General features: G+C 36.0%; 1 protein-coding gene across 2 annotated transcripts in view; it reads right to left on the bottom strand.

Moving 5' to 3' along the window:
• LOC134666784 (proton-coupled zinc antiporter SLC30A1) overlaps nucleotides 1-19,262 on the bottom strand; it is a 54,550-nt gene extending 35,288 nt beyond the window's left edge. For both annotated transcript variants that reach the window (XM_063524069.1, XM_063524071.1), the window contains exons 1-6: nucleotides 18,783-19,262; nucleotides 17,101-17,282; nucleotides 15,785-16,010; nucleotides 12,935-13,183; nucleotides 6,512-6,687; nucleotides 5,834-5,946 (exon numbers count right to left, since the gene is read on the bottom strand). In XM_063524069.1, coding sequence (XP_063380139.1) covers nucleotides 5,834-5,946; nucleotides 6,512-6,687; nucleotides 12,935-13,183; nucleotides 15,785-16,010; nucleotides 17,101-17,277 — 941 coding nt within the window. In that variant the 5' untranslated portion in view covers nucleotides 17,278-17,282; nucleotides 18,783-19,262. The remainder of the gene's footprint in view (nucleotides 1-5,833; nucleotides 5,947-6,511; nucleotides 6,688-12,934; nucleotides 13,184-15,784; nucleotides 16,011-17,100; nucleotides 17,283-18,782) is intronic.
• Nucleotides 19,263-23,276: the final 4,014 nt, after the last annotated feature.

Here is a 23,276-nt window from a genome sequence, read left to right as displayed (position 1 = left end):
GTACATGAGATAAGAAGCGATTTTGAGAAATTCAACCCCTAAGGGGGTTAAAAAGGGGATGAAAGTTTGTATGGGGTTAAAGTTTTCTTTTAAGCTAGGAATTTGAAACTTCGTAAAAAGATATATTATTAAAATACAAGAAAACTAATTTCAGCGTTTTTGAAAATTCATTCCCTAAAATGGTGAAAAAGGGGTTGAAATTTAGTATGGATATAAAAAAAAATTTCAAGTGGTGGACTTGAATCTTTGTATTTAGGGATATTATTAGAAGACAGGAAAAGTAATTTCAGTGTTTTGTAAAATTCATCCCCTAACAGGGTTAAAAAGGGGTTGAATATTTTAATCCATTACAAATGCTTTGAAACTTCGTGGAAAGGCATAATAGCCGATTACAAAAAAAGTGATTGCAACGTTTTTGGAAATTCAACCCCTAAGGGGGTTAAAAAGGGGATGAAAGTTCGTCTTCGGGTGCAAATTTTATTTTAAGCTAGGAACTTGAAACTTTGTAAAAAAGTATCAAATTCAAATACAAGAAAACTAATTTCAGCGTTTAAGAAAATTCATCCCCCAAGGTGGTTAAAAAGGGGTCGAAAGTTTGTATGTATATCAAAAAATTTTTCGAGCGCGGGACTTGAATCTATGTATTTGGGGATATTATTAGAAGACAATAAAAGTTATTTCAGCGTTTTGTAAAATTCATCCCCTAACAGGGTTAAAAAGGGGATGAAAGTTTGTATGGGGTTAAAGTTTTCTTTTGAGCTACGAATTTGAAACTTCGTTAAAAGATATATTATTAAAATACAAGAAAACTAATTTCAGCGTTTTTGAAAATTCAACCCCTAAGGTGGTGAAAAAGGGGTTGAAAGTTTGTATGGATATCAAACATTTTTTCGAGTGTGGGACTTGAATCTTTGTATTTAGGGATATTATTAGAAGACAGGGAAAGTAATTTCAGCGTTTTGTAAAATTCATCCCCTAACAGGGTTAAAAAGGGGTTGAAAGTTTGAATCCATTACAAATGGTTTTGAAACGTCTTAGAAAGGCATAATAGCCGATTGCAAAAAAAAGTGATTGCAATGTTTTTGGAAATTCAACCCCTAAGGGGGTTAAAAAGGGGATGAAAGTTCGTCTTCAGGTGCAAATTTTATTTGAAGCTAGGAACTTGAAACTTTGTAAAAAGGTATTATATTAAAATACAAGAAAACTAATTTCAGCGTTTTTGAAAATTCATCCCTATGGTGGTGAAAACGGGGTTGAAAGTTTGTATGGATATCATGCATATTTTCGAGCGCGGGATTTGAATCTTTGTATTTGGGGATATTATTAGAAGACAATAAAAGTGATTTCAGCGATTTGTAAAATTCATCCCATAACAGGGTTAAAATGGGGTTCAAAGTTTGAATCAATTACAAATGCTTTGAAACTTCTGAGAAAGACATAATAGCCGATTACAAAAAAAAGTAATTGCAACGTTTTTGGAAATTCAATCCCTAAGGGGGCTAAAAAGGGGATGAAAATTCGTCTTGGGGTGTAAATTTAATTTTAAGCTAGGAACTTTAACTTTTTGGAAAAAAAAGGTAATAAATTAAAAAACATGAAAACTAATTCAAGCATTTTTGAAAATCATCCCCCAAGGTGGTGAGAAAGGGGTTGAAAGTTTGTATGGAGATCAGATATTTTGTGAGTGCGGAATGCGGAACTTGAATCTTTGTATAAGGGCATAGGTACCTATTATGAGAATACAAGAAAAGTAATTTCAGCAACCAACATCAAAATCCACTTGACTTAAAACTTCATACAACTTGCTAAAAAAGAAAAGTACTTAATTTCAACATTGCTTGGATATGAAAATTATAGGTACTAAAGATGTAAAATGTTGAAGATAAGATTCCACGCGGACGAAGTCGCGGGCAACAGCTAGTTACAGATAACTGGGAATTTTCACTTAATAGAACACCTTTAACGGCCGGTTAGCAATCGTTACAAAACTGACGGTCAATGTCAAATCCCATACATTTTGCCAGGAATGTAATGGTTAGAAGTTACTGAAACACGACTTAAGTCGCGCTAAAGTACAAACTTATTTCGCTATAAGCGGTTGGTTGTTATAAGCGAAGTCGTACTAACCGGACTCTACTGTACAAGTTAAATGAAAATGCCCAACTACTTATTTATATATCCGTAACTCTTACACAGTTACGTACATAGATACAGATCATGACATACCAAGACAAGTAGGAACTAGGAAACAACAAGAATAAACTTCTATGAAGTTATGACGTATAAATAACACTTGCACTGCGTGTGCCATAAAAATCGTTGCAGAATTTTCTGGTCTAACTCTATTGATGCAGAATTGCAGACTGCACGGCAATTAAATTATTTTCGGTTGTCAAGTGCATTGATTATGCGAGTCTGCTTGCATTTTAAGATGTTATGGCCATCACACCTCAGATATTAAACAAAGAGATTTGCACGTTCACGGTGTGTTATTAAAATAGCGTACCATGCTGTTTAACTTTATATTAAACAATGGATATGTTTATGAAAGCATCATGCAACGTTATTCGACTCATATTATTAGTTACATTTACGAATAAGGAAAATGGCTACGAGTTGTGATTGAAGTCCACAACGCGGCAGATTTAAATTATTTTGCAAAAAACAGTGTAGGTTACTTGTCGGTCCGAAGTCTCACAAGATTAAGTTTGGTGTCCAACCTGTCCGACCAACAAATATCGGGTAAATTAGACCTACCTATATTGTTTATGGTACCTATGTATGTTCTCCGCCATGCCATTACAAATGGTGTTTTCAAATTCATTTTGCCCCAAATTCAAGCGAATACTCTCTTTGACGCCAACTGTGCCTCAACTACCCACTTACTATACAACATAGGCGGCGCAACCGTATACGCCAGTGTAATAACAGCCTAATAGGGATGCATAACGTCGGCCTAAGTCGCAAACCTCGTAACTCCTCCGGGGGAGTTACGAGATTTGCGACTTTAAGTATTGTTGTCCAAGGTAGCAATTACTAATTTCCTTGAAATGGAGTTACGAGGTTTGCGAGTTAGGCCGACGATATCGGCTGATTTAGGCCTAAAACTTTGACAAGGCACAGCGATAAACTACTTTGATAACTAGTCATTACACTTGAATCATATCAGATAAGGATAAGTGACGAGTTATAAATTAGACTTAAACACAAAGTAGAGTCACGTTGTGAAAATATATTTATCCACGTGAAGAGAAATAATCAGTTCATTGACCCCAATTCTGGATCAGAACAACATAATCAACACATTTCTGTATTGGATCGATGCCAAAGGTAATTTATTTTAGAAACACTTTAAAACAAAGGAATCTAAATGCATCAATGTAATTAGTATATATAGCGTCAGGGTCCGCGTAAAATGCATATTTCCTCTGAGACATGAGAATTTCTTAAAAAAAACCTAAGGTGGTTTATAAATAGAACGATTTAAATAAAAATATATACTTATCTCATAGATAAATGTAATAAAACGCTTGACGTCGTCGCACGACCTAAATAGCAACCCGCCTAGGAAATAGAACTTATCGCAAGAAAAGTGGATTTTCATTCGTGGGTGGATAAACTCGTCGGTATGGAAAATATGAGAAACTACCCGACCAAAGTCTAAAGGGGCCCACAGGTTACCAGTTCGCCGGACGATATCAGCCTGTCAGTTGTTCGGAACTGTCAAATTTTGCTTTTAACTGACAGGCCAATATCGTCTGGCGTGCTGATAATCAGTGGGCCCCTTAAGCTTTGGGTACGGAACCCTAAGGGCGGCCACATATGGCGTCTTTCGAGCGTCGGCGTCTGTCGGCGTCGGTCCAGCGCTATGGAAAATGACGTCTCTGCACAGTTGGGTCGACGTTGCGTCGACGTCGGCCATAGAGTTGTAGACGCCGACGCTCGAAAGACGCCAGATGTGGGGGGGCCCTAAAAAAATAATTTACGGCAAGTAACGCCGTCTTCTATTAATTATTAGGTATTAGAAAAAGAGGCATCTACCGTAGAAGCATAAAACTATGCCCTTTAACATAACTTTGCCCACCGCGCCACAGTTAAGTAAAAGCGAAATAACTTTTCTATTATGTAGGTATGTACAGTCGACGTCAAATATATGTTTACATTTTTCGCCTTATTACAAAGGAGTAGGTGAAAAAACCGGGCAAGTGCGAGTCGAACTCGCGCACGAAGGGTTCCGTACCATAATGCAAAAAAAAAAACAAAAAAAAGCAAAAAAAAACGGTCACCCATCCAAGTACTGACCCCTCCCGACGTTGCTTAACTTTGGTCAAAAATCACGTTTGTTGTATGGGAGCCCCATTTAAATCTTTATTTTATTCTGTTTTTAGTATTTGTTGTTATAGCGGCAACAGAAATACATCATCTGTGAAAATTTCAACTCTCTAGCTATCACGGTTCGTGAGATACAGCCTGGTGACAGACGGACGGACGGACGGACGGACGGACGGACGGACAGCGAAGTCTTAGTAATAGGGTCCCGTTTTACCCTTTGGGTACGGAACCCTAAAAAGTGTAAATATGTCTGGCGTCGACTGTACAATATGAAATTTTGATTGTACCCATAAGATGTGTAAATTCTAAGACAAATTCGTACTATTGAACCTGACAGCTGACGTAGATGGCGCTATACAGTTCTATATATTATGCAGTAGCTTTAATTGCCAAAAGTTGACGTTTGACAACCCAGTGACCACAAAATATATTGCGCTATACAGCGCTATCTATATCTATTCCAGTTGTCAAATTATGAGGCACGATTATTGCTAAGACTTTAAATCTCTTATATAATCAATAACTCTTTGGTATGAACCAGCGTCACTAAACTTTGCTATATTATTTTATTAGGTGTTATAATGTTTATCTACCAAATACGTGAGAGGCTTGGAGTTCGCATCAAGGCTATAAGTAGCACTTTTACACTTCATACCAGACGGACTTTATCTCTTAATTATTATTTATTAACATTGCGTCCTCGTGCAATATTCAGTATCTTATGTTTTGTCATCTTTAAATACCGGGTGTGGCTGTATTTAAAGCGACACGAGCAAATAATTTAAACATAGATTGTACTCCTTAAACGGTGACACTTTTGTTCAACAACTTTAAAAAAATATGAAGTATTTAGACAAAATAAATACAAAATAAATATTATCTTCAATGGACGCCATCGCCACGCCAAATCATTGTGATTGACGTTGCTTGTCACGCCTTAAACATAACAAAATTCGCAATACATTGCGTCTTAGAGTAAACTTTAAAGTGTATTAAAAATCAAACCACAAGTTATTTTTAAAATTCGATGAACAAATGTTGGTCAGCATGCAGAATACAGCCTACAGTTTAATTTTTTGCTCATATTACAGGCCACACCCGTTATAACGATAAATATATTAGCGTGTGAGCATGTGCATGCGATATAAAATGTGCCTTATTAACTCATAATTTGCTGCTAAATTAAAATTTAATTAAAATTTGAGAATTATTATATTGACCACCTACTAAGGTGTATCTATATGCAGATTTAAAGTAGACCATCATCACTCTCAAGTTGTAACAATTAAATAATGAGGTATCGTCACCGACTTATTTACTAAGCAAGTTTCATTTGCCTTCGTACTATTTAACGTCAAACCAAAATACTCTTAATATTAATTAATAATTAAGTATAACACTTTAAACTCTCGCGTTTTGTACACATATTTAATTATATCGCGGTAGACCCGTTTGTGTGATAAATTATTAAGTACATAATTAATTAGTGACGTGCTCTTACCGTATATGGGCGCTGGCAATAATTCTATCACCGGCCAGCTGCCATACGTGGAACTCATGTACGGCCAACACGCCGTCCACTTTCTCCAGCAGGCGGCGCTGTATCGCGTCCACCTGAACAAATAAACATATTACACTGTACCTTAATGTGTACGCAATAAAGTTTATATTCGAACGATATTGAAGATATCAGCGTTTGCGCACAGCGAATACGGTTCATAAACATTTTGCAGTCACAATATTTATTAGGTACTACAATGGGCCAGTGTTATCAGAGTCTAGTAAATAATACTTATTGATCTCTTGTACTGTGACCGTTAAATTTATTCTTTATATATATCTTCAAATTAGTTATGGCTGTCAGTCCTTTATAATAATATGGAATGCCCGATGCGGAACAAAATAAATACTGCATACTGTTTACATATTATTTTTGAATGTGAACATTGCGAAAATATAGATATACTTGACCTGAATTTAAATATGGTTGATTACTAAAATGCGCTACTAATTTTTTTTTTATCAAACAACAATGAGACCAGTCAATATTGATATCGGGCAAATACAAGCGATTATGATAAGATAAGAAAACTGAACGTGTCTGACGTACAAGACAGAACCCGTTGTTAGTAAAAAGGTTAAATAAACATTATAAAAATATTAATGTACTAAAACTCACCTGAATATGTGTAGGTACAGTTTGCAGAAGAATTAAAGCGGATTCTCTGAGCAGAGGCCACACAGACAAGAGAATCAGGATGACTAAGACTAAACTAAGCGCGGGATCGAGGTAGTATCTGTAGGGCCACCTGGTGAGCCATACTACTAATGCCGACGCGACTACTATGAGGGAACCTGTAATAAAAATATTTCATTGTTAGTTGCGTATTACCTATATTAAAGTGATTAACAGTAAAAGAAAAATATTCGTGCTTCTAATGAAACATCTAAAGTATACGAAGCTTTACGGCCACCGTACATTATGCAGTAACTCTAAAGTTGAAGGTTGACAATCTGTAACCATAAAACATTATGACGCTGTATAACGTCATCTAGCTCGGCTGTCAAACTCAGGGGAAGTATATTTTCTTAGACTATACCCTTTCTTCCACAATTAATAATACTAGGGATATATTATAATGAGGTATGGGTTCCTGTTCTGTGTATGTATTGTATTAAATCTTTTTCCCTAACAAGGACTTATCGAGATTCTCGTCCTTTGATGTGTGGCAAAAAACTGAGACGACCTGCCGGCGTATTATGGATGGCTTTATCCATCTTTATCCACGTGATAAAATAACTGTCACTTTTATATTTAATAACTGTAACACCGTGGGATAGAAAGTGACGGACACTGTTTTATCACGCTTTTTTTTTGCTTAGTGATCTACAGAGACGTCTGCAAGCGATATTACAATTATTTAAATTTAAAGTAAATTATAAAAAAAAATCTTTTGTATATAATATGACATCTACCTATACACGTCACACGGTGGCTAAAACATAACTGCATTCCTGTTGTCAGGGAGGTTTTGGGATTATACTGAGCAACTTTTACCATGAGAATAACCCCGAAATCGCGAAAAAAATAACCCTCCAATAGAAAAAGAAATTAAATGAAAATATTTATTTTCAGGCAACTATTGGCCCATAAATAAATACCTTAAAACATATTATTCCAAAATTTATCTTAAAACTAAAAACACACAATTATGGCTGCGATGCAGTTCGCAACCCCGCAGTGTCAGGGAGCCGGCCGCGGAACCGCCGGAACTTGACACCTTTCGGCCAAAAGTCCTCCTTGGTGAAGGTCGCTAGATGGTCAGTCGGAACGCTTAGCACAAAAGAATTAAAATTCACATTGTGTCGAGATTCCAACTTCACGACCCTCAGGATGAATTCGGACTTGACTCGTATATACTTTATTACGTACAGAAACTGGACCAGACAAAATGTATGAATCAGTATAATCCCAAAACTTCCCTGGGCCAGGGAGGACCCTGGCAACGGGAATGCAGTTATTTTTTAGCCACCCTGTTTATTTAATAACATCTATTTCATTTTGAAAATCTACGTTAAAAATGTCGATATCTAACAGTCTAATCTAACTAAACAAACGATATTTGCCAGGGGGCAAACGCCGGCACGCACGGCACCGGCACCCTATCTTGCCCTACACAATTGATCGCATACATAACGCTTTGTTCGGTCATGAATGAGGGCTCATTGAGTCCGATCGAACAGAAATAGGTCACTTGTCGTTGGTAGTTCATTAATACTAGCACACGTTTTTTCATTGTTGCGAGTCTGTTATTTCGATAATGAGTCGAAAACGTAACGAAAGTTAATGGAATAATTGCAGTGAACCTTAATTGCAGTTTAGTTTTCTGTCGCTTGAAGCGAAAACGCAAAACGAAGCGGTAGGGGGACGTCCAGAAATCATGTGATCATATTTGGCCTATTTTTGACAATACAAGCAATGAATCTTTATTCGAAAATTATATTACCTACAAGTAGTTTATGACAAAGTAAAATATTACGTGAAAATCATTTTATAATAAAGCCTTAGTAACCCCGGCTACGATTCAAAAACTACATTTGATTTTTGAGTTAGTAGTGCCGTAGCGAAATCGAAATTCATTCTGGATTTTATTTGAGTCGGGGGTTAAAATGGACACGAAAGTTTGCGGCGAGATTGAACAGAAATAGGTCAGCGGCAGGCCGTGGTTCATTAATTATAGAACATGTTTTGCACGTGCCATGTTTTCATAAAATTGCAGAAACAATGCTTTGCTCGAAAAATCCCCGAGATATATTTTAAACAAAAGCCATTACATGACACGTGCCTAAATTTAGAAACAGTCGTATATTTTTTATTCACCCTTTTATTGTTGCCACTTTTTATGTAGGAAACCTTAAAAATAATTTTATATACGTAGGGGTTGGTATTTATTTGTAGAATTTGCCCTATAACGGCTAAAAGTCATTCGAAAATAGATTCAGTAGGCGGCGTGGTAGGTAGATAATTGAGTAAAACCCAAATAGCGCCTATTTATACTTCTATACCTCGCATACATAACCAGGCCAAATTTTCCCGTAAATTTTAGTAATACTCAACATTAACACCTAAATCATTCTAAAAATATCCACGTCTAAAATTAAAGTTGTTTTTAAATATATCAATCAAATAGTTCACGATCAAAATGATAAGATAACCGGTTTTGTATTTCGGCAATAATCCTCCACACCTTTTAATAGCCTTGGAAATTTTACGAAAAGCAATGCCATTAACTAAATCCTAACGTGATAAGATTTTTTTTTAATGTAGAGCAAGGTTACTATGGCGTATAGTTACATAAACAATAGGCACACCCTGTTTTTTTAACATCGGAATTTTTGTAACCTCAAAAGTAGTGGTAATACTTTTTCTTCCGAAATGCTAGGGTTCCTATGGTATCTAATACGGTACGAAAATATGTAAACGACACTAAGTATATCTAATTCAGTGCATAGTACTAAAATTTAAATTTTGGAGGAAAACGGTTACCACTACTTTCGAGGTTACACAATATATAATCTGAAAAAAAAAAAGGCGTGCGACTTTCAAACAAGGTCATGGGTTCGATGCGAACCTCGACCACCGACCACCATACCAATGATTACTTATTTTCGAAAGTTCGTATGACTTAGTGCCTGTATGAATTTTTGAGACAGATTACCGGGCGGACAGCTCAAAGAAAATGATGCACGAAATAAAGCACTTGAAAATTATTAAGGATTTTGGACACAATTTCTATTTCAGAAAATGTCTTTTACCTAAAAATGCAAACGCCTATTATAAAAAGTGGTTTGCAGTAGCTAAATAAAATGATGTTAATGAATACAAATGACATGACCATGTAAAATATAATCTTGTTATTCAATGAGGTAACAAAATAGCAGTTAAGTGACGTATTAACATAAACATAACAAAACACGCTAACTTAATTCAAGCATAAAAATGACTTTAAATTAAGTTATTTAATTTATAATAGTTCAATTTAACGTAAACACTTCCAAGGTCGCAATATTGAAATGGATATTTAAGTACAGGTTAAAACATTATGAGAAGGAAAGATTTTTCTGACAACAACATACTGGTCTATTTTCGTAACAATTCTTATAAACAATGAAAGCTCGAGAGCGTCCGAAGGGACGATTGTTTATAATCATAAGCTCTCTTTAGCTATACAATTAGGAGGTCATTACACTTTTGAAGAACAAGTGACTCATACACGTGGATGAGAAAAGCCGTCCCCGCTGGTATTGTAAAATTGAGTACAACTAACAAAGGTATAAGATAATTAGAAAGTGTTTTCTGCATTCGCATCAAAGCTCTGATACCGTACGTGTTTGCGATCATAAGTATCTTGACAAAACAACAAAATCTATATAATACTAGCGACCCGCCCTGGCTTCGCAAGGGTTAATAAATTATACACCTGAACCTTCCTCGAGAATCACTCTATTGATACGTGAAAACCGCACAAAAATCCGTTAAGGAGTTATTGAGTTTATCGCGAACATACACACAAACCGATAGACGCGGCGGGGGACTTTGTTTTATAAGGTGTAGTGATGTTCGTGAAATTTTTCCTTACGATACCGGAGCTAAGATTTTCAAGAACAAATTCCCAATACGAGATAAATGACGTCAGTGCTTTAAGTTAAGGGATCTATAATTTAGCTAATTTCGCGAAAATGTGTGAGTCAGTCCACGTATGTACTTCCTTATGAGTCGTGTATCGCATATTTAATTCTTCTCTTTGTGACAATCTTAGGCAAATTATCAAAAGAGGGTAGTGTAGTCAACAATGACGCTTAGTAATTTCCGTATTCATTAACGTCTAATTGTTTCTGTTTTTTGTTCAAACTAAAACAGCTACTGGTAAATAACTGTTACTAATTGTCCAATTATCGAGTTGAAAGTATACATATACAATGTCAAGGCTTTTTTGATCAAGGTGATATAACTGTATTGTAGGCAAAGATACTTGCAGACTAGATATAACATAACTATGACTTATAAAGAGCATTGTAGATAAACAAAGGTGATCGCAAAGCAACAAGTATTTTATTATTACCAGTAAATAACCTGGTAGGTACTCAAGCACGTAGTAATAACAAAACGCCACGTTTAGGTATCGATTGTGAGTTAGAATTGAACATGCCAATGCCATTTGAATATACGATTAACTCCGATTCTACGATTTCCCGTACATAAAGATACGGAAGAGTATTCTGTACTGAGTTCATTTATTTATTATAATAAACCTCAATATCGTGCGGTAAATCTAATCATAGAACGCCAAGTTACAATAGTTACCTATCCAGGTATCCTTAGAAATTAAGATTTTTTAAATTAGCATCATAGTATCACAATATCAGAGTGTTATCAAAACACGGTGCTCATGACTCATGGATGGATTATTCCAAGAAAGGCCACGGCGCGGTGCTGTGGTTAGCCGCATGTTTAGTCTCTAGAGACTGATATCGACAGCCTGATTTAACTTTAACAAGTATTTTAGATGAAAATCGAATGCAAACAATGTACTTTACTTTAAAATTTTAATGTGAAAGTACTATAGTCAGGCGTGGCTCACTCCGCGATTTCGTCGCTTTGTTACAGGTAGCTAAAAGTACATCCGTTCGACCCCAATTTTGGGGTTTGCCATAAGCCGCGCGTGGCGCTGCCGCCACCTAGCGGCCATATCTGTGCTGATCGTGACAGACGCGTTTTGTTAGAGAGTGAGTCTTCTGTACCTAGTACTATTATTTATTCTGTGCTATAGTTCTATTTTTAAGTTCATTTGTTTTAAAGATACCGACATTTAGCTTAGGAGGGCAGTTCTGAGATAATGGTTCCTGTTCAATATTTAGTTTTAAAATAATTGAGAGAGTTACTTTAGTTCAGTTTTTCCAGTCTAAAAACGGGTACGACAACAACAATTACGCTTAATTTTATATCGAATATACATATACATATATACACATTTACGAATACCTACAAACATAAATTTTAATAATATTAAATTAATATTTAATTTTCACAGATATCATTCAGAGGTTTTAAACGAAAGGTTTTATTAAATCAGTATGTACCGCGGCTAAAATAGAACAGTCAGCAGCAGAATTTGCTAAGCGGGCGAGGTGTTCAAAATTATCTTGACACGCTCTTATTCTCTTAACAGTGAAGTCGCGTCAAGCTCATTTACTTCTGCTGCTGACTGTACCATAATTAATGTACCTAGTAACGCCTACCTTACGTCATTTTTAATTGACTTTCGCCATTGCTTGTTGTCATCTGGCGCGATTACGATATTTGTGGTGTTTTTGAGCCTTCATTTATTTTTATTTGTTAAATTGGTTGTTCATTGTCCGTTATATAATTGTTGAACTTTTTTGTTTTTATTGATTTGTTACCGAGTTGTAGGTATGTTTTACGGAGATATAGCGTGCTAATTCCTTGCTTTCATTTCTTTCTCCGAAGAAGCCGGACTAAGAAAGGACATCTTTGTTCTGATATTTCACGTGTTTATGTAAAATGATCCTGTTTTACTAGAAATACAAAAAAACGTACTAGCTGTACTTTCGTTTTTTAATCTAGTCTTTAAGGTTCAGAATGCATGATTTTGTCATTTTGACAGTTCCCATTTGTTTACATATTTTAACCCTTTATAAGGCATGAGGGTATCAGGAATAATGCAAAATTAAATTAAGTTCAAAATCAAGTGGGAAATTCACCGTCATTTATAGAATTCCGTTAACTTTGCGGTATGGGTACGTTTAAGAAAAGTAAATGGCATGATTATTATTAATAATTAGAAAAAATATGTATTTAATTATTTTGACTTTTTATGAAACGTAATTAAATGTTGCATATAGCGTAGCTTTGCTACATACCGCAATGTTTCATTATCATATGGTTCAATAAATAAATACACAAATATACTGTTTCTATGTTCTTTTTAACACCTCCGCTCTACGTCCCTCTTGTTTTACTGGCAGGGTCGCCATGTGACGTGAACTAAACACGTATACTACAAGTTAGCCTAGCACTCACCTAACGCGTCGGACAATAAATGCAGGAACACCCCCTTCATGTTCATATGTCCAGGGTCCGTGGTCTGACGACAGGGCGGCTTGTTGTTGTTGGGCGGGGCGCTGCGGGCGACCATCTCGTCAGTCTCCTCGTCCGCGGCGTTGTGGCCGAGCGCCATGTCGGCATTGCTGTTCACTATCTCGGTCAGGTGCCGCACGTTCGCCGGCGGCGGCACGCCGCCGTGAGAGTGCCCGTGGCTGCTGCCGTGTTCTACAAAGAAAAAGAGAATTTAGACGCTTTATTTACGCCCAGAAGAATGATGATGATGGTCTCCTGACCGATTTCGGCCACAGCGACTGTGTGCTCTGGAGTAGGTAATTGTTAACTCGTATTATTAGAGTGTAGCTGATCCACTCTCTGGTGTGCCCTTAGGTGGCTCATGTACTCTATCTTCGAGCGCATGCTGGGCACGTCAGCGCACCACCGATATAGTTGTAGGGAATTGAGGTTGGCGGCAAAGCCCAAGCCCATCTCATCCAATCAAGCCAAGCTCATCTCGTTTTCAACAACTGTCTAAGTGACGCATAACCTGTAACTTTTTTTTTTGATTAGCACTTTCATGGTCAAACATATTTATACTTATTTATTTACGACTGTAAAACTTATTTTACTTGTAAATATTGTAGTGTCCCGAGTCCCAACCGACGGGTTTAAACATTATCTGTTATGAAGTCTAAACATTTTATCTAAGTATGAATAATAAAATTAATAAAGAAAAACCTGATTACTTATATGTGGTTTTAAAGTGTAGGGATTGCGGGACTGAACCGTCACTTCACTATACTCGTAGTTTATAGGTACTTGAAATTATTTAGGTATTACCATCGTTGTATTCAATAGGCAATAACATTAATATGTATTAAATGAACGCTTATGGCTGCTTGTACAGTTATTTAGATTGTTACCAGAGAGTAGTAAATATTCAAGATTAACAACCTCTATACAACACCGCGTTGGCAGTTTTCATACGCAAATAACTAAAATGTAAAAATAATAATTACCGTCACTTACAACCTACAACATTCACGATTCTCACCGTGTTGTATGGAGGCTGTCAGTCATACCTATTTATTTACCAGACTCTGTTGTTACTAACCATTCGACCTAATAAGATATCGATCGATGTAATCATCGATAATTAGTGCCTGGCTTGGAGTTAGTTTATCTAAAGTACTTCTATCTAACTAGCCTATCATCAGGGATCTAATCAGAAGTACCTAGTAGGTACCTACCTGCATTTAAAACCGTTTACTTTGTAAACACGATACGTCTACTGAATTTGAAAGAGCGAACTGACGTCGGTAATTGTGTATTTAATGAGATTACAGTGTTATGAGTTATGATATAAATCGTATACATTTTATGAATTGAAGTTACGCTTGCGTTCTTTTTAATTTCTTCTCCACTCTGCCAGGTCTTCGGCATCCTCAGATGTGAGATAGTTCTCTTCCACAACACGAAAAAAATCATTATGGTGATATCGATTGATACACCACCAAGTGATTAGTTGGCTAAAACTGATGAAAATTGAAGTAGCTTGCAGCGTTACACGAGCCCGTATCCAAATTAAAACAAGAAAACGGAATCCTGATAACAATGGTCATTTTAACAAAGTACCTCATTATAGTTTCCTAGATACTCAGCAAATGTACACAACACACTGATAAGAACAATGGCACTATTTCGTTAACAGTAACGTTTACAAACAGACTGGTTAGAATGCTTGTTGTGGTTAGGCTTACGGTGTAGTACGGTGAAACATATAGGGAAATCTTCGGTGTCGTTTCTAAACCGACACTTGATATCTTTCTTATGGGTTTTCCGTGCCTACTCGTGTAACTTGTGGTGAGAAAAGGCATTCATAACAATAGTTTATATATGTATACACAAGATAGGTAGGTACCTACTAGATTGGCACCCATTGCATGGTTTACCTTTTACACATTTGTGAGTTTTTAACTAAAAGGTACCACATTGTCAATTGTTGATAAGGTTGATTTCAAATTGAAGTCTTATGGAAATGTGTTATTGAATAAGGTTTAGAATAAATTTAAAAATGGAAAAATGATTATTTTTTATTCTAAGTTTAATAGCATCGCTTGCAGACGTTTCTGCTTGTTAGAAAATTAAATTATTGAATAAGTACTCTTTTGGTTGAAATGGACACATTTGTTTAAGTTTTATTTACGGCAATTTATTTAGGAATTGAGTAAGCTACATGCATAGCAAGTTTCATACTTTCTGCCTGATGGGATGGGACCATAGGTTTAAAATTAGTTAGGGATATAATTATAAATTGTTATATAAGAATATTATGTTCCACTTATGGATATTAGGCACCATTTCAAGGAAAACATAACTAGTTGAGTACGATTAGAATGACTCACATATTTGTATTAAACGTTTAAAGAATCTATTAAGAAAATGACGTCACTGATGTTTTCAATGATTCTCGAATTTGCGGTAGAACCGTACGAGTGTAGGTATAGGTAATGCAAGTAGATTATGAATATACAATGTATCATATCGGGTATATAATCTTTACAATACAGATTTTATTTTTGTAGGTATTCGCGTATGTACAGCAAACTACAAATGTGCATGGACACTTTATGAATGAAATCCGTTCAAGAAATTAAAATTTTTGTAACGTTTCCGCAAAAATAACAGAAGACGCGCAACAAAATACATCTCTATAAGTAATTGTGACATTTGTAACGTTTTCTAGCAGAAGGTATGCAGTCGGTTGTCAATAAAGACGATTTTATTAACAAATTTTTGCCTGAAATCGAAATATAAAAAATCACTCACCATGGAACAAAAATAGCCCTATAACATTGAGCACCAAGCCCAATGTGCCGACTGCGACCAACAGTTTCTCATTATGTATCCTGTAGTCGTTGTCGAAGAAACGCTTGACGGCTTCGACCGTGATACTGAAGCACAACGCCACGAGGAACACGGCGTTCACGAGAGCCCCCAGAACTTCGGCGCGGGCCCAGCCAAAGGTGTTCTTTGACCATTTCTTTGGTGACATCTGTGGCGAGAGAGGTAATTCAGAATCCATGACGTTACTACTGTATCTTTAGGTATTTAAATTAAAGTAAACAAAAGCTACCCTCCAATGGCTTCTAAAGCCAGTTGAGGGTAGATGAAAACATTACACGATTAAATAATGTAGGTTAAAGTCAGGTCGTTCAGTGACTGATCCAGGCGGTTTTGTAATTGGTTGGTTAACCAATAAATGTTATAACTACCCGAAAACATACAAATTGTTTGTTTACTTTTATTTAAATACCTAAAGATACAGACTATAGTTACTACCTATTCCACTACCTCCGAACACGGTTATATTTTTTTGTATACACGTAATAATCGAAAGTTTTGCCTAGCAGTAAGGTTTGCGGATGAAACCAGAGGTCGCGGGTCAAACCCCGGATCGTATCAATAAGTTTTTCGGAACTTGCGTACCTACGAACACCATTTGATGTTTACCAGTTGCACCGAAGTGAAGGAAAACATTGCGAGGCAATCAATCTAAGTCCTACTTTCGCCTCGGTATTGGAAGTTGGAGATACCTTTTGTGTCCTATATTCGAGCGGTAGAGAGGAAGATAACGAAATGTCGATTTTCGATGATCGCTGTTGCGAAGCCATAATACAATCTTACTATTGATAGTATAGATTTATCATAACCAGTTTCACGGAAACCGGTATAATTTATTTGTTTACTTCTCGTACTTCCGACTAATTTTGTAAGCTAGGCTTAATAATCAAAATATGTTATGAACGTCTACTAGAAATAAAATAAGTGACTTAACTTATCTATGATAATATAAAAGGTAGGTATACCTTTCTACCATACTACTCGTGTCATTATTGTGAAATCTAGAGACATCACTGGTGCAAGTAATCCCATGGCATAAACAATAGAAGTAAGTAGGTACAGTAATACAGTACATTAAATAGTGATGACCAGAGGCCAAATATTTCGTAACACATCTTTATTTATATGGTAATAATTATAAAGGTATGTCACGATAAATTTGGCCAGTTAGGCTGCCACTGTATGTTTGATGCTGTTAGGGCAATTATTTGTGTGTTTATCTCAGTAATATCTATACTCACTTTAACTGACAAGAAGGCGATGACAAGCGCAGCAACATCGCTCAGCATGTGAAACGAGTCAGCCACCAGTGCCATGGAATTGGTGACATAGCCGACAATCAGCTCCACGAAGAAGAAGCTGCATGTCAGCCACAGCATGGACAGCAGTCGGCATTTCTTACCGGAGAACTTGCCCATTGTTGCTGGGTAAAAAAATATTGTATGAAATTGTTGCCATACTTAATATTTGGACTTATTGCATCCTCAATATCTAAACAATTTATCTATCTACATAAAAATTATATTTCGCAAATAGCAAATTATGACTGAAATGCATTATTTACTTATCCATCAAGTGGACGGAAACTGACGCAAATTACCCTATATAGCAGCATTTTAACCCTTTTTTGGCAATATATCTTACAAGATAGTTCAAGATACATAATTTAACAAACTCTTTCTGTATTTTGTTCTAAGAGCATTTTTTTGCTCTATCCGACACAATCAAGGCCTAATCGCACTTTTTTTAGGAACAAAGAAAATGTCTAAAGTACTTTTACTTGACCACAAACAATATTCAACACAACCCTTATTCATGATAACCCTATATCATCAATAGACATGCAAGTTTGGTGACTGTTTCTGAAGTACAGTGTAAAAATATGCAATTGGGTACTTTCCTAAACTTACAATAAATTATTTCACACTGTGCATGAAATACTGTGCACCCGATAATTATTAGAAAAACATAGATAGCAGTTACTTTTAAACATAATTATATTTAATAAATCGGATGGAAGTATAAAAAGTAGGTGTGTTGACTGTGTCTCTGTGACTACACAAGTTTTCATAGAAATTCCATGTTAGCAAATCGTTTTGACAGTTCCTAAAACATACATACATATATATACATACATATATAGGCTGATAAACACATTACCCTCCTTTGCGTCGCGCAGTCGGGTAAAAAAGAAGCTGATTTGATTAGTAGGAAAGTAGCCAATTCTTATTTTAGTAATAGTAGTAAACTCTTTATTGTACAAAAATAACTTACAATCAGGAAAAGGTAAGTACAAAGGTAAACTTATCCCTCTGAGAGATTATTAAGTAATTGAATGAGAGATTAATAAGCAATAACATTGGTATATTAAGGATTAAGATACAACATAATCAGTAATAGAAATAATCTAGATTATGTCAGTATTATTTATATTGTTGAAGATGTAGTCACACGGAACTATACCTACTTTATATAAAAGCACTTACAATGTGCAAATACTGATAATAATTAGAGAAGATAAAACTTCCTTTTTTAACAGTGATAAAATGCCAATAGTATATTATTCTGCCATGAACACATGTTGAATGTGTAAGTGATGGGTGAAACATATTGGAATGTCTCGAATTTCAAGCCACATCTGTTTTTTTTTTTAATGACAACATGTCTGTTGATTTTTAAGAGGACTTGTGTTGTTGCTTTGTTCAAAGATCAGAGCATAACTAATTAAATGAACCATGAAGACATGTATTAAATACTAAAGTACTGACACTCAGACCATGAAGTGACATTGATATTTTGTTATGAATGATAATATACATAAACTGATAATGGACTGAAACACATAATAACTAATAAGAACAATTCATATCTCATAGAAACAATAAATATTGACATACATTATAGAGAACTGAATGTTACTTACCAATTGATTTATAGTAACTAAATAAATCTTCTAAACTTTATGAGATAACTAAGCCCATTATAATAAAAGCGAATGTGTCATTCTCATAAGGAAAACAGAATACGCACACTCATTTCAGAACAATTAGGGTTATTGCACTAATACAATATCGATTCAACACAACGAGGACAAACCGAATCACTTGTTTAAGGAATAATAAAACAGAATATAGTAAAATCTTTCACGTTATGATGAAATACCATTAAAATTAAAATTTTATAAAAATAAATTTAGATTTTGTGCTGTGAAAGTAAAGCCACTCGCCTAGGATACAATTGTTTTAAATAAATAAGCTTAGATATTAAACTTTAAGCCACCGAAGACTTTTCACTATAATAATTTTATCAGCCGCCTAAAATCACTGAATGACGAGGACAAGTCAGGTTTCAACAAAATAATAAATGATTTTGGATCTCGAGCTCCCTCGAGTCGAGCCGAGTTGTCGCGAGCTGTCTAAGTAAACCATAGAGGTTTAATCTTTATTTCGTTTTCATCGAACGGGCCAAGGAAACCAATTCAACAGCCAATACTGTCTAAGGGCTCTACAGCTGTGACAATTTGTTTTAAATTGAGGCTACCACTCCACTACCAGTGGCCTATTTTATAAAGCTACAAGTTACAATTTACAAGCGGAAGTCTCTTTCTAACCCTATGTGTTAGAACGAGACTTCCGCTTGTAAATTGTAACTTGTAGCTTTATAAAATAGGCCACAGTTGTTTTCCAGTAGTTTTTTACAGGTGCAGAGTGCAGGAAAGGAAATTCAATAGATGTACAGAAATAGTTCGTTTTTTTAACATTAGAAATTAGGTAAACAATCTTGATGTGTCTTTCAATTGAAAAACACATTTTAAAAATAAGTTACGGCAAATATGTAACAATTATAAATCTAATACGATCATCTTTATATATAAACGCGAGCCGGTTTAACGGTAGACCTAAATGAAATTATGCTCAATCGAAAGAGCTTGAAAAAATATCACTTTTGAATCGAGAACATGTATCCGCAAAATTCGTATTGTCGAGTATTTTGCATTTAAAAGTGAAAAAATTTCGACAAAGAATGCAAATGTTCAATTTGTTGGTTGTCATTTGACAGCGTTTGTTGCGTTTAGAAACTGCAAACATGCTTACAAGTTAGGTTGGTCGTTTTTTTTTTTAAATAAAAAGCAAGACGAATATTACTGTTTATTTGATGACTCCGGTATGTATAATGGTTATTATTTGCATTAAGTTTCGTTTCATATGGATATGTATACCGGTATAATTATTACATAATTTTTTTTTAAGCCAGAACGTGCGATAGTCTGTTACGGCTTTTAAGACGATTGCAACACTGCCTAGACGTCAAACCATTCGGCTTTGGGGTGTTTTGAATTACTAATTTATTCGAAAATACGTGATAAAAACCTGTTAAATAGTGTATTGTGTGTGTTAACAATAAAAAATAGTCACCGAACATAGTGCAAAGTGCAAACGCCATCGTAACGTAACGAGATTTGAACTTCAAAGCGTTCCATGGGAGTATTGTGTTTAGTATTCAAAAATTCGACCTATGCCGCCGTGGCCCGGTGGCAGAATGGCACAGGCACCTGCTGCGATAGCAGAGGACGCTGCTTTGATTCCAGCCTGCGGCACTGGAGGCCTTGGTCACTTTTTAGGGTTCCATACCCAAAGGGTAAAAACGGGACCCTATTAAATACTAAGACTCTGCTGTCCGTCTGTCTGTCACCAGGCTGTATCTCAAGATCTCATGAACCATGATAACTAGATTAACTAGACAGTTTAAATTTTCACAAATGATGTATTTCTGTTGCCGCTATAACAACAAATGCTAAAAACAAATTAAAGAAATATTTAAGCGGGGCCAATGCAATGCTAGGCTGGATATGACCGATGAAATGAGTAAATTTTTATTAATATGTTTTAATATGACATGTTGGTGGCAAACAAGCATACAAGGCTGTTAATGCCGATGGTAAGTGGGAGTTTAGACTAGACCTCTGCTTCTCCAAGGGACTCGCATTATTGACCGGTTACAAATCTATTACACTCTTAAAACATTTAAGCGGGGCCACTGCAATGCTAGGCTGGATATGACCGATGAAATTAGTAAATTTTTATTAATATGTTTTAATATGACATGTTGGTGGCAAACAAGCATACAAGGCTGTTAATGCCGATGGTAAGTGGGAGTTTAGACTAGACCTCTGCTTCTCCAAGGGACTCACATTGCTGACCGGTTACAAATCTATTACACTCTTAAAATATTTAAGCGGGGCCAATGCAATGGTAGGCTGGATATGATTGATGAAATGAGTAAATTTTTATTAATATGTTTTTATATGACATGTTGGTGGCAAACAAGCATACAAGGCTGTTAATGCCGATGGTAAGTGGGAGTTTAGACAAGACCTCTGCTTCTCCAAGGGACTCACATTGCTGACCGAGTAAATTTTTATTAATATGTTTTAATATGACATGTTGGTGGCAAATAAGCATACAAGGCTGTTAATGCCGATGGTAAGTGGGAGTTTAGACTAGACCTCTGCTTCTCCAAGGGACTCACGTTGCTGACCGGTTACAAATCTATTACACTCTTAAAATATTTAAGCGGGGCCAATGCAATGCTAGGCTGGATATGACCCTATGAACCTATTAGCGAGTCCGACTCGCACTTGGCCGGTTTTTCTTAGTAGGTATATGACATTTATTTCAGATGTACTTCATTGTCCGTCTGTCTGTCTCATGAACCGTGATAGGCCTAGGCAGTTGAAATTTTCACAGATGATGTATTTCTGTTGCCGCTATAACAACAAATACTAAAAAGTATGGAACCCTTCGTGCGCGAGTCCGAACCGCACTTGGCCGGTTTTTCTTACAATAGTAGGTATATGACATTTAAGGCTCCGTCACACAGGCGCGTTTGGCGTGCGGCGCGTGAGCGGGGCGCGCCACTTTTTCATATAAAACGCTCAGGCCCGGCTCTGAAAACGCGCTGGTGTGACGGAACCTCTATTTCAGTTTACTCCACTGTCCGTCTGTCTGTCTGTCACCAGGCTGTATCTCATGAACCGTGATAGCTAGACAGTTGAAATTTTCACACATAATGTATTTATGTTGCCACTATAACAAGAAATACTTACTAAAAAGTGTTCTGTTCTTGGTGGGTGAATCCGACTCGCACTTATCCAGTTTTTTTTTATTTTTTTTGTGAACGAATTGAATATTAACGGATAGGCATTCATATTAAAGAATGAAATCGCAGTCATAATTTCCATACTTTCACTTTAGTGCCATGAAGGGTAGGTACAAAAGGGTTCCCTCTTTTGAGATTGGAAAGTGGGCTAGGTTATAAATGCAGCCTTCACAGAACCGATCTGCGACCAGAAAAGTGGGTCAGGCTAGAACTGTGATCCTTAATTCCTTATAGAACCAAACTGCAACCAGAAGTGGGTTAGGTTAGGTTAGAACTGCGACCCTTACAGAACCGAACTGCTACCAGAAAAGCGGATTAGGTTTTTTAATTACATAATTATTTGTTTTTAGATATATCGGAATAGTAAATTTTTAGAGTTATAATTGTATGTTACGGATTTAAAGTTTTCTGAGATGAGATAGGTTACTTAATTCAAAATGAGTATTACCTATTATTATTATTTATTTTACCCGAGCGTGGCCGGGTTTTCATCTAGTTTATTATATTCTTATGCTTTCTAGTTATTGATTTTAGAAAAGCGTTTTTCAATTAAAAGACATGCCAAGATCGCTTACCTTCTTTCAAGTTCTTTCTAATGCTAAAAAAACGAACTATAGTCCAAGTTTTGACTGATTTTGACCGCTCGATTTCGTGTATTTCGTTCAATAATATCTCCACTACTAGGCATTTTTGAATGAACTGCCGATATAATGTCGTATCAGCTGAAGATTGTAGAACCATTCTTCTCCAATCCAAGAGTCCCTGACTAGAGTCAGGAAGCCTTTGTTCTGTTGGCCCGTTGGACCTTAAAGAACTTAGACCCACGCCGGTATTCGAACAATGAGATACGTCAAATACTAGATTTGAAACGATATGGATTAGATATGTCAGTGTCAAACAAGTGTCAAAAGTGACGTATTTGTTTGAAGAAACGTCAATTTTGACACTTGTTTGACACCTAATCTAATATCTAGCTTGATATCTAATCCATATCTTTTCTAGATCTATTAACTGACCTATCTTAAAGTTGGAATCGGGCCGCCAGTGTTATGGACAGTTTCCACAAACCGTCGTTGGCGTCGTTGAATTCATCCATATCACCGCCCAGGCAATCAAAACGGTTTTGGAGACTTTGGAGTTCCGGCTGGAAGCTATTGGGTTTTTGGATTTTGACTGCTGCTGGACGGAGCGTGATAAAAGTCCAATTTATAAATTGCCTTAATGGGTTCTTAATATTTTTATGTCTTTTTCTGTTAAT

The sequence above is a fragment of the Cydia fagiglandana genome, chromosome 8, assembly GCF_963556715.1.
Source record: "Cydia fagiglandana chromosome 8, ilCydFagi1.1, whole genome shotgun sequence".
In the NCBI taxonomy this organism is placed as follows: domain Eukaryota; kingdom Metazoa; phylum Arthropoda; class Insecta; order Lepidoptera; family Tortricidae; genus Cydia; species Cydia fagiglandana.
Note: the sequence above shows the minus strand (reverse complement) of the source record. Positions and strands in the feature narration are given on the sequence as shown.